We start from the raw sequence: 18,567 nt of genomic DNA on the forward strand, positions 1-18,567 counted from the left end.
CTTTCCTAGAATAAGACAATCAATCTGAAGACAAGTTAAAACATCATAGAAATACATTTTCAATTAGCGTAGTAAGAATGATCAATAACACTCAGTACGAGGGGTAAAATGCATTTTGATATTAGATGTGTATGAGATGTATGAAATCATTATGTTTCAAGAGTCAGCTGTATGACTTCCTATAAACTAGCAGGTCACAGTTGTCAATAGGCTTATGACAAACAAAAAAGCTGTACAATTATACCAGTTTCTTCTAGTGAAAAATTAAAACTATACAGCATTTCTGCATATCTTTCTCTTTTTACAACTTGCCTCTCCTGTCAATACCCTTTAGCACTTTGTATTTTGAACTGACACTTGCCAGAGGTATTGGTTGCCAGGCTGAAGCACTACACCATAAACTGCATCCCTGTGTGCCAGTGATGATTTCAGTGACAAAACCCAGACAGAGGTCTGAATCTTTGCACTAATTTTTTCCTTAGGGGGAAGGTGTGACTTATAAAGTAGAATCCAAACCGTTTCCCAGCTATAGCCACATTTCCCAAGAGGCACTGAAAAGACCGAGTTTGTGTGTAATTATGAAAGACACTGTCTGGGGATGCCAACTGCACTGAAATATATGAATGTTTTTAACTCACTAAACATGTCTCAACTCAGCAGCATGCTTATCTGAAACCCAAAATACTACTTTCGATGGTTTAGCGATGCAAAAATTCAGAGATAAGGCAGTGCTAAAACCTTGCACGTTTGGGCTAGAGCAGTGAAGTTGTTGTGTTGTCTCTGAAATGATTCTGAAAAAAATTTGTCAAGCCTTTTTCAAAATCAGCCTTAACATTCTGCTACTGCGATCTATATTTAAATAAAGCTTTTATTAACCCTTTTATGAAGAAACAAGCTTAAAATCTGTTGACTCATACACAAGTTACAAGACAAAACACATTTGTTTCCAGAAGCTTTGGTTGTCACTGTTCGTTTTCTGCAGAAATGACCTGATGATTCAACGTTCAGGCAATATTTTTTCTCTTTTTTGTATTGCATCATAGAATATGCCCCTATTTTTGTCATAAGTAATGAATTATTTTTTTATAAAGCACAGATATGCTTGCTTCACACTGAAATAGATTAAAAGTCACTGCAGTCAAAATCTGTGCTAATGTGTCTCCTGTTTACTACACTTGGTGACACTATGAGCACCTTTGCTGTCTCCCAACACACAGAGACAACTCTAAGCTAACACTTGATAAAATGACTTACTGCACCACATTATAATCAGTTAAAAAACCTCACTTCTTTTAGACATAAATCCATGTAACAAAATCTGTATCTTAGCACAGTGGGATAAAATACCATAAATATGGAAGAAATGTTTACTGACCTTCATTGTTTATTGCCCTTTATTCATCCTCAGCAAAATCCACATCAGAAAAACATAGTACCACTTCTTGATGCATTTCCTAGTTAACTATAGAAAGTTTCCTATATCCTCCAGATAACATATGAATGCAATGCCATTTAAGAAATAAGAGACAGCAATAATCTGAGTTAGATAGAAACCTTTCATACAGTGAAGAACTAGAAAAAGAAAAAAGAAGGAAAAAGCTCCCTCCAAATGATTTTTTCCTCTAAAATTAATTCTTGATCTGTGGACTTTTAGTAGGTGTCATCACACAATCTAAAAAAATATTGCAAATAGTATTTATCTACATATATATTTTCATATGCACACAAATAAAATTTGGCAAAAATAGAACATTTAAAGTTAACTTATTTATCTTGTCAATCATAATTGCAAGCATAGCCACAAGGAAGCTCTTTTCTGCAGCAGGGAGTCAGCGTGTTCAAACTCTCAATGCTCTTAAACTCCAGTTACTTCCAGTGGTAGAGTTAGTACCTTTTGAAATTACACTTGGCTTATGTGAGAGTGAACAGTCACCATGCCAACCCTGACGAACAACACAGGACATGAAATAGCCTGTGGATCTCTTGTCCCGCCCAAATAGCTGGAAATCTAATTGGGGCAGAGGAAAACAAGACACGATAAAAACAACCATATGAGTCAAGAGGGAAAACAAAAAACAAGCAGCACGGGCTTATGTGGAAACAAACACAGGTACCAATCCATGTAGTGTTTCTACCCAATACATTAGTGAAAAAACATTTTTCAATTACCAGTCTGGTATATGTTTTCCCATTAAGAAGGTGGTTTCACAAGCCACTGAAATATATCTTTGATGTCTGTGATAACTATTCCTAACTGTGAACTACGCTATTAAATCCCCTCAAATGTCAGTTTATTTTCTCTTGTAACGTATTCCTACAGTGAGAGATTAACAGACACAGAGTAGGCCTTCAGGCACTAAGAATGTAAATCAGCCTAATCTCAAGAAAACAAGATGTGCACTTAACCATAAATATTTTTTTATAATCACATCAAACATGACATACGTGGTATTCAGTTTTATATAAATTAGTTCTTACGTCAGATCTACTTCTGAGGTTATTCAAAACCCAAACACATAACATTATTTTTACTCTTCAGGCCTGAATAATATTTACAGACATTAATGCTATATCCAGCTCTACAATCATTCGAGACACATTATATAACTTTATTTTTTTATTTGACAAGCAGCAGTATCATGTTCGTCATTTTTTTTTTACATTTTAATGTAGATACAATTATTAGGTTATCTGTCATATTACAATATTTAGGTTTTTTGTGTGATTTTTTTTTTACTTTGTCTTAAGATACATTAAAAAACATCAACTGCAAACGTGAAAGGGGAGGGGGGGAAAAAAAAAAAAGCATGGTACCCAACCAATTCTCCACATTTCAGCAATACTTCACTCATTCTTTTAGTAAAGTTTTAAGAAATGTCATAATGACATGAGCTTGAAATATCTATAGGCATTTTCATTGACGCTCATGACATGGCACTGGTGATGTTGTAAACAGCAGAAAAACAGGGGCTGCCAAGTGACCAATTATGGAGGCACAGGCCTGCCTCTTCCCACAGGAACACACCAAACAGTGACAGCAATGATCTCCTTACAATCATACCTGCAGGATAGCAACATCATGCTACATAACTGTATTCGTCTGCTGAGGCCTGGCTTCGCTCTATGTACTGTTTGTCTATCAGAACTTCAATACACTTCTTAATCATGCTGATACTTGGGTTAAACCTAGCTCTTGATTGGCTGATTACCTGCAAAAGAAAGACACAGTTTTTGTGTTAGTTTTATTTTTCACCGTCAAAAACTCCATCTAAATATTTGTCAAGGGCTTTAAGGTAAATTCAGTACGCTTTTCCTTTAAAGACAAGTTAAATAACCATGGAATAGTTAATTTATAACAATTAAGAAAGCATCTTTACGAATTAGTGTCAGGACACTGAAACTGACTGCTGAACTCACTGGTTATTTTGGCTGCACGTTACTCAGAGCTCTTCATTTCTCTTGCTTGCTTCATTTCAGGGTACAAATGAACACAAATACCCATGTTAAAAATTAATCTAATATTAACACATCTCATAGTGGAATTCCACCACTTATCTCCTTTCTTATCCAATTTGAGACAATCGGGGTGAACCTCTCTTCCTTCAGTCACTGAAGGCAGATCTACAGTTTGGTGAGTTCCATCTGCCTATGCTGGAACTTTGCAATACATGCAGTAAAAATCTGCATTTGCTTTGAAGAAGAAACAGTCACTGCAGGCAAAACTGCAATTGTCTCTTACTAGTTCTCAGTTTTGTCCATTCTCCTGCAGAGAACAGGAAATCATGAATAGTAGCAGATGATTCAAATCTAGAACTTCGAAAATTTTTCAAACAAAATATCTTACTACTCAAAAGTCACAATATATTTTGCCTGTAGTTTTTAATTTCTTCTGTAAAGAAAGTGATTTTTATTTCAGCTGGATTTCCTGTTTTCTTTACAACTTCTCATGGCTGGCTTTGTCCCAGCTCTAGAGTTTGCTGAGGCCCTCTGTGAGCCAACAGAACTCACCAGGTGGAACTCACCCAGCAAAGCAAACAAAAAGCTCAAAAGAGCGAGTTTTGTTGGGCTTTCAGCCAAGCGTCTGGTACGTTCCACAGCAGCACAAATGAGGAGAAAGTGGGTGCTAACAAGCTCATACATCTGCTCAGATCTCACCTAACTTCAGCCCTACACTCAAACTGATTGTCATCATCATATATTCATGTATTTACTTAGGACAGAGAGAACAAAAGGTAGAATTTTGTATTGGTAAGGACTTTTTTTGATTTGTTTTTGTTCTATCAAAGGTAATACAAATAAGAAGGATAGACAGAAATACCTCATGGTCAGACTAAAAACTTTTCTGGGAATGACTGCACTGACCTTTCCCCTCCACTACTTCCATGGACTTACTTCGTTTCATGGGAAAAGCTACCTCGTCCTGCAGGCAACTGCAGCATAGAGCTAGAATTGAAATTATCAGGGCGTATCTAACACAATTAACAATTCAGACAAAGACCATATGATGACATATATAGGTCTACCAGGGGCCCAGAGGATTTTCTTGGACACCTCACCCTAAACAAAATGTGTGGGGCTGTAGTCTCACTGCTAAAATCAGAGCCGACAACATTAAGGTTCAGGAGTCTCTCAGTCATATCTCTAACAACAATATAATCTTACCCTTATAGCTAAAAAGAAAAATATTAATGAGGTGAGAAAATATTGACTCTTTGTCACACACTCATTCTAAAAAGATTCATTCGTATTCAAGAAATCAGACAGCAAAATTTAAGTGAACACACTACATATGTATATAAACAGCATGATAGAAGAAATAATGTCACCAGAATTATAACAATATCACAACTTCACTCTCTACTTAGTTTTTAACTGAGTAACTATCAAAATATCCCTGTCTTAAAAAGCTAAAGAAAAAGCTCCTGATGTTAACAGACTGTTCTGCAAGATCACTGTAAGAGCAAAAGACAGCAGAGGCACATAAGATAGTGGCCCTTCCGTTAAACAAAGGAAGAAGTAACCAGAAAGGATTTGCTTCTAAAACATAAAAATTTGTACTTTATTTCACCCTTATAAACTGGCCTCAAAAGCATTTTGAAATCTTTTTCTAATAATTTGAGAGTGGGAAGAAAAACGTATTTTCAAAGACGAAACAAGGTTTGCCTTTCATTTTCTAGTTTTATTTGTAAATTCTTACAGGACTTCATCATAACTGCATGGATGATTTAAATAACAGGAAACCAAATAGCCAAAGATTTTGAGAAGAATTCGGACCTACACTGCCTCACCTTTTAGATATTCAAAATCTGATTTCTTAAATTAGGCTTTCTTTCAGAGTAATTGTGTACAAGCACTATTTCAAAATTCAAAACTTGTAAGACATCTCACATTAAAAGTTCTGAGCTTACAAACTCTCTGTACCAGCTTTTTTTTTTTTTTTTTTTTAAGAAATAAAAATTAAGTGGTGGGTGTAGTAAACTGTTTCCTCCATCACCACAAATTACTCAATGCTTCTCCACCTCCATCCTCAAAATGGTTCAGTAAAGCAGGAATCTTTATTCCTCCTCCCACGAGTCTGCTCTGAGGCTTCCAGCAAGGCTCAGGGACACAAGAGTGAACTAGACTGAAGAAAGAACACCTTGGAAGGCTGAGAAAACTACAACTTGGAACTGGCTGGTGGGAACAAAGGTTAGGCTGGAATGAAAAATACAATTAGGCAGGCAACCAACAGATGGGAAAATGGGAGAAAAACTAATGAAATAGCACTACCTTCCCAGCCAGCCTGTGACAGTTCACAGACCATTAATCTAGACTCTAAAAAAATCTAGAAAACTTAATGGAAAAGGGAGAATAAAAAGTGCATGTCTCCATACTCAGAAAACTTTTAAAATTTAAGCCATGAGTTATAATAAAATAATGATTAGAGCTAAAAATTGGCTAGGTGCTTCTGTGGAAATGCCATACTTAAATTATCAATACTCAGGTTTTCAACTGTAGCTCTGGTTTATTCCTCTAGGATACAGCATCTGCTGGTATAGAACCAGCCAGCAGGAAAGAGCAAGCACTTGATGTTTTAGTGGTAAGACAAGATTGAGGGATCCCAGCTGGTGCTCCAGTACTGCAGTTCAAAGCAGACCCCAAGGAAATCCTCCCTAATTTCACTGGGGTATTAGTTTCAGCACAGGAGAGTTCTGCAGTCAGGTGTTTTACCCAACTCTCCTGAAGATTTTCATGGAATCAAGCTGAAGAGGAGGCCTTTCTCTTACCTCCTGAATTAGAGCATTATGTCGCAACACTTTCCGTGCTTTCATGATACGGACTATAGCAGCTTGGAGATACATTTTCCTGTCTTCATCTACAGCACTTCTGGTCTGCTCCATCTCCTGTGGTGTAGCAAGAACATTAATGTTTAAAATATAGTAAGACCAATAAACACTTCATAAAGGGATCTAAAGCCTATACTTTTTGCTTTACTAAAAGTGCTCAAGTAATAAAAAAATGGAGGTGGAGGCAAAGTACTTCCATAAATCAAGAACACCAGATTTCTTTAAAGTCAGTAGGAAGGTAGGACATCCAAACCACCAATTCTGCTAGGGAGAAAGGTAGGCAGATTTTACTATAATGTACTGAGTTTGGCAGCACATACATATCTTGCACAAAATCCTGTGTCTTAGGAGATAAACATGGATTATCAACACAGAAGTTAATTTTAGTTGCCAAAAGACAAAATCAGAGGAAAAGATTTGATTGGTTCTGCTGTTGCTGGAATAAGTTGCTTTTGTAAACACCACCAATAAAGTCTCATGAGATAATACCACCAACAAAAAGTCTCATGAGATAAGACAAGCTAAATGTCAATCCCTTTTGGTACATTTTGTTTATCTTTTTCTTCTGCCTTCTTGTCCCCTATTTTATCTTCTCCTGCCTATATTTTAAGTACAAAAAAAATTGCAGCACTTAAGCTTTAAACTTACAAAATTTCTTTATGGCTATGTAAATCTTACTTGGTGAATCTTACATCTGCTTACACTAGACTAACACAACACATTCCATTTTAGAAAAATAAATTCTTAAGCTTTTTAAGCTAGAAACTCCAAAGAATACTTGCCTGTGGTGTGTCTTTCTGCATTGATGTTGTGATTTTAAATTTTGTTCGTTTACTGCTGAAGTTCATATTTAATGAAAACGTAGACTCTGCCTCTATGTCTTCCTGCAATAAAGAATCCTTTTTAAAAATCAGAAAGGGAACCAGAAAATGGTAGCAATTTACTTTAAAAGTCACAGTTAGGGTATTACATACATACAATTTCAGATTTGTAGTTGGAAATTCTAAAATGCCACTTGAACCATAACATAAATTTTGTTAACGAGTCAGTATGATTAAAGCAATTTCTCTTTTAATACTTCGACACCTTATTTAGTTGCAAACACTCTCCATTTAAACTCATTTTCTTCCTGCAGAGAAAGTAGGATTTGCATTTATTTGTGGCAGAACCTCGAGAGGGAGCTGTTGTTTTTTGCAATTATTACTAATGTTTCCTCAAGAATTTGAGAAAAAACATCTAGGCATTTTTTAAATATTTTTTATATTATAGCAGAAACAGCTGAAAAACTGCAACATCTATCTGTGTGTTTCTAATTTTTTCCTGTCAGAATCCCAATTTGTTTCCACAAATAAAAGTCCATTTCTTTCAATAAATGGTAACTAGTCCCTGTAATCAAGACATCTTTACTTTCAACTAACAGGATAATCTTTGGACTGATCTTTGCAGTTTCCAGGCAAGAGTCAGTAGAAGTATTAGCAATTTCCAGCAGAATAAAGTTACTGGGCTTCTGAGACCTTAGAATGTTGCCAAACTGTCTGAAGTGCAAATATTTCAGTAAATGTAGTCAATATTTAACTAAATATGCACTCAAAACAGTATTAATTCTAATTTTATATTCTGCAACAAATATTCTTTGTTACAATAAAAATAAACCCAGGACACCAGGCATAGTATAGAAATTTTAACATGAAAGGGGAAAGACCAACAGCTTTAAAAAAATAAGCTAACAAAAAAATAAGTTCATTTTAGCATTATTCTGCTTACACAGTTGAATATAAACCAAAATAAATTGTGTACTGAGCATGAAATTAAAAAGCATGATTCTAATGAACCAGTAAAGATTTTGCCAAAAGTTGCTTGTGTTCTTCACCTCTCCCTCCCCTGCTCCTCTCCCTGATCCTGCTGGTGGTGGAGTGAGCAAGCGGCTGTTGGGGCCTGGGTCCCATCTGGGGTGAAACCACAACACTCAGATACAGGTTAAGAGAAGTTTGCATATTGAATTCCACTGCTTAAGCTGCTGAAGTTCATTTGTTTATTTAATAAGTAATCTGATAGACTGTCTACAGATCTGCTATCACATTGCTGGATGGAGTGCAAAGAAAACAGAAATAGCAACAATGGTTGAATACAATAGTCTGGAAGGCAAAGAACTCAAAAATGCAGTGGGATAAACACTGAAAGGTGAAAGGGTTGGAAAGCTGTATCATTCCCTCTTCAATAACATATCCTTAAAGGAATTGGGCTAACCTTATATAATAGACATAAGTAAAGGTAAATCCTTTAAATAATGGGAAACTTTCTACGATTATGAAAAGTTTCACTGGTTTCTGTAATAGCTCCCAGTGTTTTATTTGACCCATGGTTTAACAGACATCTTGCCAGCTATTGTTCCAACCTGACCTCATTTCTAGATATTGGAAGCATGTCCTATGCTTCAGCCAAGCATCAGATCTTCCTTGTAATCTCACTTTCCATTTCTAAAAGTTTTCCTGCCACCAGAGAAGCTTCAGAATTCTTCTCAAAAGAGAACTGGACAGCCTATCTCTGTACCTTCTGTCTGATACTGTCTGAACAGTGGGCTTTTCTGGGCTAGCTGGAAGCACATGCTAATGTCTGTGCAGGATGCACAGGCACTTCTGTCGTGTTTGTTACTTAACAGACCTCTGTGCCTTTGCTGTATGGGAGAAAGGGTAACTGCTTTCACATAGGTCACACAGAAGGACGAGAGTCAGAAACACAACCTGTATCAATCATTGCCTTAATCACAAACAAAGCTCAGATATTACTGGAATTCCATGAAACTCCTGGAATGATAGGTTTGGCAAATTGGACCAAAAATCCTCTCAACCAAACCCTCCTTGCCCTCTTTCCATCTCCTGTAATCTGTCAGCAAGGAAGAACCTTGCTGCTGTCGCTTGGAGTCTCTTATTCCCACAAATATTTTTTTAGGATGGCTGTAAGATTCTGGCTTACAACTCAGGCTCCTTCCCATGATTCAGTACAACTTCAAAAGTGGTGTATCCCCCTCCAACAGCAGTGAGTCTAAAGCCACGTGGATAAAATGCAACGGAAGCAATAAACAGTCTCAGTTTTATTGGGTTTTTTTCAGCAGACCATGCTGCTATAGGCATGGAAAGCCTATATGGCAGACAGACTCCTTCCTCCTACCTCTTTCCTTAAAAATACGAATTTATAATTGTTCACAAGGGTCAATAATACAGTTTTGAGAGTAAACAATGGATTATTTTATGTTAAAAAAAGCCCTCAACAAATATCAGAATGACAAGACTGAAAACATGAAACTTTTTTATATCATTACAGCATACCTTGTCTGAGTCATGGTTTATCATTTTGACATCAAGCAAAGATTTGATGGTTTTTGTCAGTTCCTTCTCATTCATTTGTGTGCTGTCCTGAAGCTCTTTGTAACTGACAGTCTCACTGTTGTTGAAGGCAAGCAGCACTGCCATTTGGTATGTTGTGACCATGGCTACATAAGGTTTGTACAAATAGTTCATTTTTACTTCACCTGAAATGATACAACAGTATTTTAAGAAAAGTCATCTGAAGTTTAACTACTAGAGCTCCTCATACATTTCCAGACATTCAATTCAAGCTTGCATTTAACATTTGAAATGGGATGATAACTGATGTTGTGAATTCACACTTACAGAATGTGGTCTACAACAAAAACCCCCCTCTGATTAATTATGAATACTAGAACAACACTACTTTAAATAATGTAATGTAATTTATAATAATAATAAAAATGGAAATTCCAACTAGATTTTCATAACATTATATTGTTGTATGCTAGTCTGGTTTTTCGTCTCCATATAACATGCTGTGGTGCTCAGTCGTTAAAGCCTGATACTGAAAGCATTTGAAATAAAACATAATTTACTGACACTTACTAAAATAAACTATAATTTTACATATATCTTCTAAGATCTTAACATGTACTCCCATTAAGTAAATATAAATATTTATTTACTTGGATACTCATACACCTGATTAAAATAGTATAATATGTGTTCTTAAAATTATTTAATATTTATCTAAGGGACATCTATACTACAAAAACAATTCTGGGTCAATTGTTATTGATTTAGCAGTTCTGTAGTTAAGAACATACAACTCTAGTTTTACTTGGATTTAATAAATCACAGGTAACATATGCAAGTTTACAAAACATAAGTTTTGGAAATACTAAGTAGTAAATATTAATTTATAATGCAAAATAATCTGTTGACTTTATATGCAAAATACTGTTCCAACTCCACAGTCTGTTGCAATTTGAAAAGGAATTCTAGCAAATAACTGTCAGTTGTATAGATCATAAGTTTAGCACTTGTTTTTACCTGTACAAAGATAATGTAACCAAGTAAGCTTCCTTCCACTAAAATGCTGACTGTAAAATAATTCAAACTGCAAAACAAAATGAACTTCAATTAGTCACATATGTAACTACTTACAATAGTTTATTATCACCCTACCACTCTAATGAAGAAATACTGGGTTTATGTTCATCCCACTGGATGCAAACCTTGCAGATCAATTCATGACGGCATCTTCCTTTGGAACATGAGTGATGACTGAATCCTAACAAGGTTTACCTCTGATAATGACAAAAACTTAAGCAGATCCAAAGAACCTTTACCTAAAATGGGATCAAACTCTCTAAACCCCACATAGCCAACATTGTGTACACATCAGTTTGGCTTATTCTGATTTGGTCTGGCAACTCTGATTAACACTGAAGGAAAACACAAACCCAGAAACTTTTGACCTCTCTAAGAAAGGGGTGTTTCTCCACACAGTATGAATACCAGTACATGTCCACCATTCAGATAAATATATATTTACAGGAAGCTCCAGCAGTCTCAGAAAAAGCTGCTAACCAGATTGCCCAGTTATTCACATACTTTGAAGTGCAATTGCAAAATGTTTTTTTTCTTTCTAAATCCTGGTCAGAATCCTGAGAGAACTCTCTCTCTATGGGTCAAATGATAAAACTTGACATTAAATACAGGCGTTGTCAGACAACTTTCAAAGACCCCTTAAAGTCATGTTCTGTTCCCTTAGGAAATTATAATTTTGAGCACTGATTCTGTTTATGACTAAATTTGCTTCTTTAAACTGGCAAAAGAGTGAAATTAGGCAAGCAACCCAGACTCTAAGCTGCTTCTGATACCGAAGCCTGTAAAAATTTTCCAGCTGAGACACAACTGACAATATTTGAACTCAAAAAGAAGAGCAAAATCTCATTAATCACTTTCTGGTGACTGCATAGATTGGAAACTACTACATTGCTAAAAGTGTCACATAATAGAGGGAAATATAAGCAGAATAAATAGTTCTAAAACTCAGTAGCAATACATGAAAAAGGTCCCTCACCATAGAAAAAGACATTTGCCATCATAATTTACATCAGATAGTAACTTAAGGTATAAAACCTGCTTTTTAAAAATCTGTTATGTCCAATAATACAAAATTTTTATTGTGTAAATTGTACTTCACCAGTAAATACACTTTAAAAAAAGATCAACACACACTGTACAGGTAACATTTAGAACACAATAATATAATCAAAAATAACAAAACACTTCACCTCTACAAAGCAGAAATAATCACGTAAGAAAAGAATATTTGGTCAAAGTAAAACCTTTACTGCTTCGAGAAATCATAAAATTAGCCTTAAAGAAGTTTGCATAAAGCTTGATTTTTAATAGCTCCTATGATATACAGGACAAAACCCCTGTATTTGTGTCCTAATCTGGTATTATATCTTTCATACTTAATATTAGAAACAGAATCTTCTTTTCTTTAAATATTAGGAATTGGTTTTAAAGAAAGAACCAATTGGTTTAATTGTATTTATTAACATCTCCCTTAGCAATCACAAAATGTAGAAGAGAGATGTTAAAAATAAAGAAAAGTTATGCAAATACATGAATTCAGTGAGGTGTCTGGGTGACCCTTACACATTTCCTATAGACTGAAAACAGGATATCCACGATTTCCAAACAAAATGAAGCAGCTCAGGTTTTCCTCTGTTATGAGTGATGATCTTTTATTTGGAGTTATTTTACATTTTCCACATGTTTACAAGAAGCCTCCTACTAACCTACCATCTGTACACTTTTTTCCAGTTCCTGAGGAATTGCAAATGTAGAAGAGGGAGCCTGAGTTAGAGGCCATGCACCAGCCTAAAGGTATTGGGAAAAAATAAAAGCATAAACATTTTCAGACAACATACACATTAAGAAAAAAGTAACACTCTTAAACAGATCTGTAGTGTACATTATGTCATAAGACAATCAATTGACCCCAGAAGTTTTACTGCTCATTTTTTACTGCTCCTTATGCACACCCCAGAGAGACATTAATTGAAGTCGAGAGCACAAGACATTTTATATCACTACTGTTTAGTGGGATACTGGGTTAATTTTAAAAGGCAACGCTAGGAAAATAAATTACAATAATCACAAGGCATCAGTTTCCATACAAAGAAGCAGTTTCAGTTAGAAAAACTGTTCATTTGTTATCGAAACATACAAAATAAGCAACTCAGTAGTAATAAACATACATTAGTACCTGTAGAACATATATCTGAAAGCTAATTCCCAAATCTATAATCGTGTCCTGGTTTTTGATAAAGTTGTTGAATTTATTGTTGAGATCAGCACTAACGCTCATGTCTGTATACATTCGATGGAGCTTGCTGGTAAATTCATAACCACAGGCTTGCTGTGAAGAAATATTGTAAGAGGATTCACAGTGAAAACAGTCCTTATGGTATAAATTATGCCCACTCACTACTACAATATGAAAATCTAGTCAGCAGAAGTGTTACATTTACAGAAAACACTAGTTACAATAGAAAACAAACACTCTAAAATAAAATCACCAGATTTATCTTAATTTCACTCTATGCACAGTGATCTATATGAACAATGTTATCCTATAAAATTGAAAGACACACATCGTCTGTGAAAGTCCTTGGTACTTTTATAATGTTAATATGAATTACCTGAATCCATCTAATAAAACTACCCAAAACCTTATAAAAACCTCAAATGCCTAGATGATACTTGGCCATATATCTTTCATAGATGACCTAAAAGCTAGTTTTTCCTTTTAGCTACTGGAAACAGACCTAGTGACTGCTAAGTTACCTCTGGCACCCTCTGCTGCTCCCTCTCAACAGTGCATATTCCTTTGTTTATTCTGTGTTAGAAGGATATTACATTACCTTTAGTTTATTTATCATGGCTTCTTCAGAATCCATAGACATAGACAAACCATGAATTAATCTTTTTGCCAACATTCTGGCATAGAACTGCATTGAAAAGAAAACAGGTATGAGGATTTTAAGAAGCATAACCACATCCTTCAAGTATATTTTAATGTAATATTTTAACCGTCTACTGAACATAAAAAGTTACCTTTTGGAATACATCTTTGTCATCAATGTATTTGAAAACAGTAATGAAACTTGTAAGTTTGTCTTCTACTTCATTCTCTGTCATTCCTTTCGCTGATTTCTTCAACAAGTTGTCACAGTACTTGGCCAGCTCAAATTAGAAAAAGAAAAATCAAACCCAGATCTACCTGTCAAGCTTGAGAACAAAGGTATGCCAAGGTATTCCAAACTTCTACACAAAGTTTAAACATGAAGTAAGTCACAGTCTACAGTCTCATATTCTATTACAAGGTTGTATTCATGGCTAAACTATACATTCTACATCCACAGAAAATACAGTCTATATCAAGAAATAGAACTGTAGCAACTTAGCACATCCATAAAACGTGTGCAAGTTAAGCTGTTACTACTGAAATACACACCTGAGGGTGACCCAGCGAAGAACTGGATATTCAAGTGATGCCAATTCATTTGACAGTTATAAACAAGAATTATTACATTCTACTTGTATCACTTACCAACTCAGGTGCTTTGCAGATCGACTTGGGCTCCCTATAGTTAACTACTGATGTCAAAGCCTATGTAAGGATATAGAGCAAAGAGAAAAATTGTAAATAACTTACACCTTTTTCTTTTATGAGATCTGAAGAAATAAAAAAAAATGCTCAAGGCCCAAAGACCATCTGAGACACTATTAAACTGAACTACACAAAAGGGGATCAAAAAAGAAACAACGAATAAAAAGGTTTCGATTACTGCCCTGGAAGAATTAGGTTGTTAAACATGTTTAAGTTGAGAGTTAAGTAAAAGTGGAAAGAGTAGAGTAGAGGAATAGAAGCTAATTAGAGAAAATGGGAGAACACATTAAGTTCTGATTAGAAACTTTGCAGAAGTATAAAGATTTTTGAATACAGCAATATTATGGTCCAAAAGTATGGATGGAAAGAGACTTAGCTGCAGATAAAGTAGATTTGAGCAGCAGCACATCAAGAGCAGATTACATTGACAGCATGTATCTTGAGCTGAAAAGCATATGTGGTGTGCTCACAACAGTAAAAGCGAAAAGTTCTTTTGGTTGTTGGATTTTTTGATAGACTAAAGAGGAGGAAAATACTGTTCAAAGTAGAAATTTGAAGCAGTACAAACAATATGGTGGCTAAAGAAAACCTGAATATGACAAAAAGAAAAGGAAGGAGATAATGGCAGTTTAGAATTGACAAAAAGATGTTAGAATAATCAACTTTCTAAACTATACATCACATTTAAATAAGTGTTTTAAACTAACACTGAACCAAAAATACTGCGTGATCACAGTTCCTAGGAATTACAGTTCCTCCATGAAAGGAAAAGATTGATATTATTATCAAGATGAACTGACAACCAAATCTTTTGTACAGTACGTCAACATTGCAAAACTTGGTAACAGGTCTCTAGAATCCATGTGAGAAAGGAATGCATGACTTGAAGTAGGAAACGTTGAAGCTTGGAACACTTTTTTGTAATAAAACTAGAGGCAGCAACAGCAATTTTGATATCCACCATGAAAAATTAACAGCAGATTAATATTTTAAACATTTATTGTAGGAATGATCACTGAAGTGAAGAAGTATGTATATAACAAAACCTATCTTGCTATATGCCAAAGGTAGTTGTCCATCTCATGTTACTCCACCTTCTGGTACATGACATTAATTGCAATGGAGATAGACGTGTTTCGTACTGAGATAAGTATTTGTTTTAAAATGCTAAATAATTATTTTCTCCATATCACAAATACAGATGGGTAACTACTATTGGTGCTATTATTGGTACCTTCTTCACTGTGCCTTTTCAGAGTAACCTTGGCTGAAAATTAAAGTTTAGACTATGACTCTAATTACAAACTGCAATTACAATAAATACCACCAAAGAGCAATGAACCATATGCCTACATCCCATGACAGGAAATTATAGAGAGGAAAGATACTTATAATTAATAGTTGCAATCAATATTATTATTAAATTTACAACAATTAGAACCCTTACGTTAAAATAAAAGAGCAGCAAGCCTCTTTCCCTACATTTATTATTTAACTTCAACTGCAGGTCTCTCCTGCAAAAAGTTACCTATTGTGACAGTGACTGTAGTACTGTGAGTTTTCAGACACTCTTTGTTTAGATTTTTCAAGTTGACTACAAACCTAGCTATATATGTAATACTGAGAACATTTTCAGAGTCAAACATTATGTCAGGAAGTAAATTCAAGTTCAAATGCATTTAAGAATTACCAAACCTCCCAAACCCCACAAGTTGTCTATTATCTGCACTTACATTTACACTAAATGTGTCAGCACCCTTTTTGTGTTATGAAATGTGATGGAAAGAAAGGCCTTTCTTTCTGAACACTAAAGTATTAAAGCAGTTTCCTCTGTACATATCTTTACCCCTAACACTGGCTTGTCTTTTGTTCCATTGCATTTCTAAGCTAGAAAAACTGCATAAAAACTCTATCTTTGAATGTGTTGATGCTCTGAAGAACTCTGGCGAAGTTGAAACAGGGTCCCAGATTTTGTTTTCCAATCCCTTGTTTACTAAAGTAAAAGTTACCTTGTCAAGGGCACTCATGAAGTGTTGATCACCATTCAGAACGGTGTTGATGAGTTGAACAAATTTACTATGTACTTCCAAAACTGACTCCACAAACTGAGTTGGCATCTAAAGGAGGTAAACAAAACAGTAAGTTAATGAGAAAAGTAGTATTATCTACACATAAACATATCTACATTAGTTGTAGAACTTTTTCTAATTACTCTTTTTTATAAAAGTTAATACCACAGTGATTAAGTCATTGAGAGGATTGGTTCTGCATTGTTGTACTCTCCCACAGCTGTCCTAGAGAATGTTTTGGAAATAAAAAGACTAGGCTACACTTACAGTCCTTCTATCCAACACAGATTTGGGTCTATATTGCTCTCATGCTGTCTGATTTTTCCCATCATACCCTAAAGTCCTTTATTAGCCTTTCCAAAAATCATGAATGCTAACATATAAATACATCAATCAAGTCAAAATGCGACTCAAGTAAGTAAACAGCTGCTTCTCCTACACACTGACTTCAGAGACACAAAATCTGGATGATCCCTTTGCATTTTCCTACTGAATTTCGTGCATCACATTCTGTATAGAGAGGACTGACAGGAGCTGGATGAGCTACAGAGATACTTCGAAATTATCTAAGGTTGTGAATTGTCATCACCCTCGTGGCTCTGTATTTATTTCCCTGTGTACACACTATACATTTTAAAGAATAAGCTCAATAAACCTAAAAATAATACGAAAGCAAAATATACTAGTAAAGACTTCAGTCTATTTTCTGTATGCACACAGGAGTCACTGAAGAGTAAGCACTCCTGTGTAGTCAGTGAATTAGGGAATTTATAACAGCTTGTATTTATGTGTTATTATAGATACAGACACTGGATGGCTGAAGTCACCGTCCTAAAGTGAGCACACATCTAGACAGTAAGATGTACACACAGGTACAAATATAGCGTCAAATGAAAGCTTGTTGTTTGTGTCTGAACAGCAATGCAAGAGGAACAAAACAGGAATTGAGTAATTTAAATAAATGTGAACTGAAAAAAGTTTAACATACTTCAGTAAAATAATTAAACCAAAGTATTTTCAGAAATTACATAAAAATATGAGAATACACAGCTATTAGTGAAAAACATCACACTGAAATCAGGGCAGGATGTCAAGTCTTTACAAATATCATATCATTAAATTAAATGGAATCACTGGTTCCTAATATATCAGAATAGCAAATGCCACTGACTTAAGAGAAACTCAGGAAAAAAATACATACATAGAACAAAAGGACTTACTTGCCCTGGCAGCATTTAACAAGCAACAATGAGAAATATCTAGCTGCAGTTGTTTCTGGTTAGATCACAACAATCAACCCTCAGGATAGATATGTGTCACACAGCTAACTGTGCTGACCAGAGGTTACAATTTATCCATCATGTTCCAAACTAATTTCATACAGACAAAATTAAAAAAAAAACCAGAATAGACTAACAGGAAAAGAGTAAACAATTAATCAAGACTGTTAATCAAATCAGCTGCCTGAGGAAACTCACATTTTCCTGAGAAAGATTGCTGGTTGCTCTAAGGCCCTCATCATGGATATGGTTTTGTAGTTCCTGAATCATATGAGGTAAACCACTTGACACAGCACGAAGCAGAGTATACATATTTGCCATGTCTGTAACAGAGATACATTTTTATAGAATATGGTTAGAAACACTAAAAATTGACACACACAATATAGTATCACAATTTCACACAGAACTTCCTAAAAACTGAAACAAGACTGTTCTGAAAGAAAAAAAAACTAACATTCACTGGATCACTGACAAAATAAAAAGAGGAAAGAGTAGTGCTAATATCAGTATTTACTGAGTCTTGCCACTGTGACTAACTCACTCTTCCAAAACTGCTTCTTTAGGAGAGAGTCCAAAAAGAGAGGTGGGCTAGTATGGAGAAATACTGTGCCAGTGGCAGCTTGAAATTTTTCTCAGGTTAGAAAAGCTATTAATAAGCAACTGTTATTTTTATGATTTTTTTTAATTCCCCATCCCTGCTGCTAAAAAACAGATCCAAGCTCTGATCAAACTTGGAAAACTCCCTGGAAACTGAACACTATTATTAGATACAACTTGAGTTTGGCAGTGAAAAAATAATTTGTTTCACATAATAGATACCATCTTCCATGCAATAATAAGCACTCTTTCAAGGGTAAGAAGCATGTAGTCATCAGGAAGATTTAT

The 18,567-nt window shown here is 35.1% G+C and overlaps 1 protein-coding gene across 3 annotated transcripts in view; it reads right to left on the reverse strand.

Annotated features, from left to right (window-relative positions):
• Nucleotides 1-2,587: 2,587 nt before the first annotated feature.
• CUL2 (cullin 2) overlaps nucleotides 2,588-18,567 on the reverse strand; it is a 42,400-nt gene continuing 26,420 nt past the window's right edge. For all 3 annotated transcript variants that reach the window (XM_050332375.1, XM_050332366.1, XM_050332384.1), the window contains 12 exons: nucleotides 17,878-18,002; nucleotides 16,340-16,447; nucleotides 14,271-14,330; nucleotides 13,775-13,903; nucleotides 13,582-13,668; nucleotides 12,924-13,076; nucleotides 12,458-12,535; nucleotides 10,688-10,754; nucleotides 9,653-9,855; nucleotides 7,109-7,210; nucleotides 6,267-6,383; nucleotides 2,588-3,209 (listed from right to left, as the gene is read on the reverse strand). In XM_050332375.1, the coding sequence (XP_050188332.1) occupies nucleotides 3,078-3,209; nucleotides 6,267-6,383; nucleotides 7,109-7,210; nucleotides 9,653-9,855; nucleotides 10,688-10,754; nucleotides 12,458-12,535; nucleotides 12,924-13,076; nucleotides 13,582-13,668; nucleotides 13,775-13,903; nucleotides 14,271-14,330; nucleotides 16,340-16,447; nucleotides 17,878-18,002 (1,361 nt within the window). In that variant the 3' untranslated portion in view covers nucleotides 2,588-3,077. The remainder of the gene's footprint in view (nucleotides 3,210-6,266; nucleotides 6,384-7,108; nucleotides 7,211-9,652; nucleotides 9,856-10,687; nucleotides 10,755-12,457; nucleotides 12,536-12,923; nucleotides 13,077-13,581; nucleotides 13,669-13,774; nucleotides 13,904-14,270; nucleotides 14,331-16,339; nucleotides 16,448-17,877; nucleotides 18,003-18,567) is intronic.

Source organism: Myiozetetes cayanensis, unplaced genomic scaffold (assembly GCF_022539395.1).
Source record: "Myiozetetes cayanensis isolate MyiCay16 unplaced genomic scaffold, myiCay2020 scf1, whole genome shotgun sequence".
Lineage (NCBI taxonomy): Eukaryota > Metazoa > Chordata > Aves > Passeriformes > Tyrannidae > Myiozetetes > Myiozetetes cayanensis.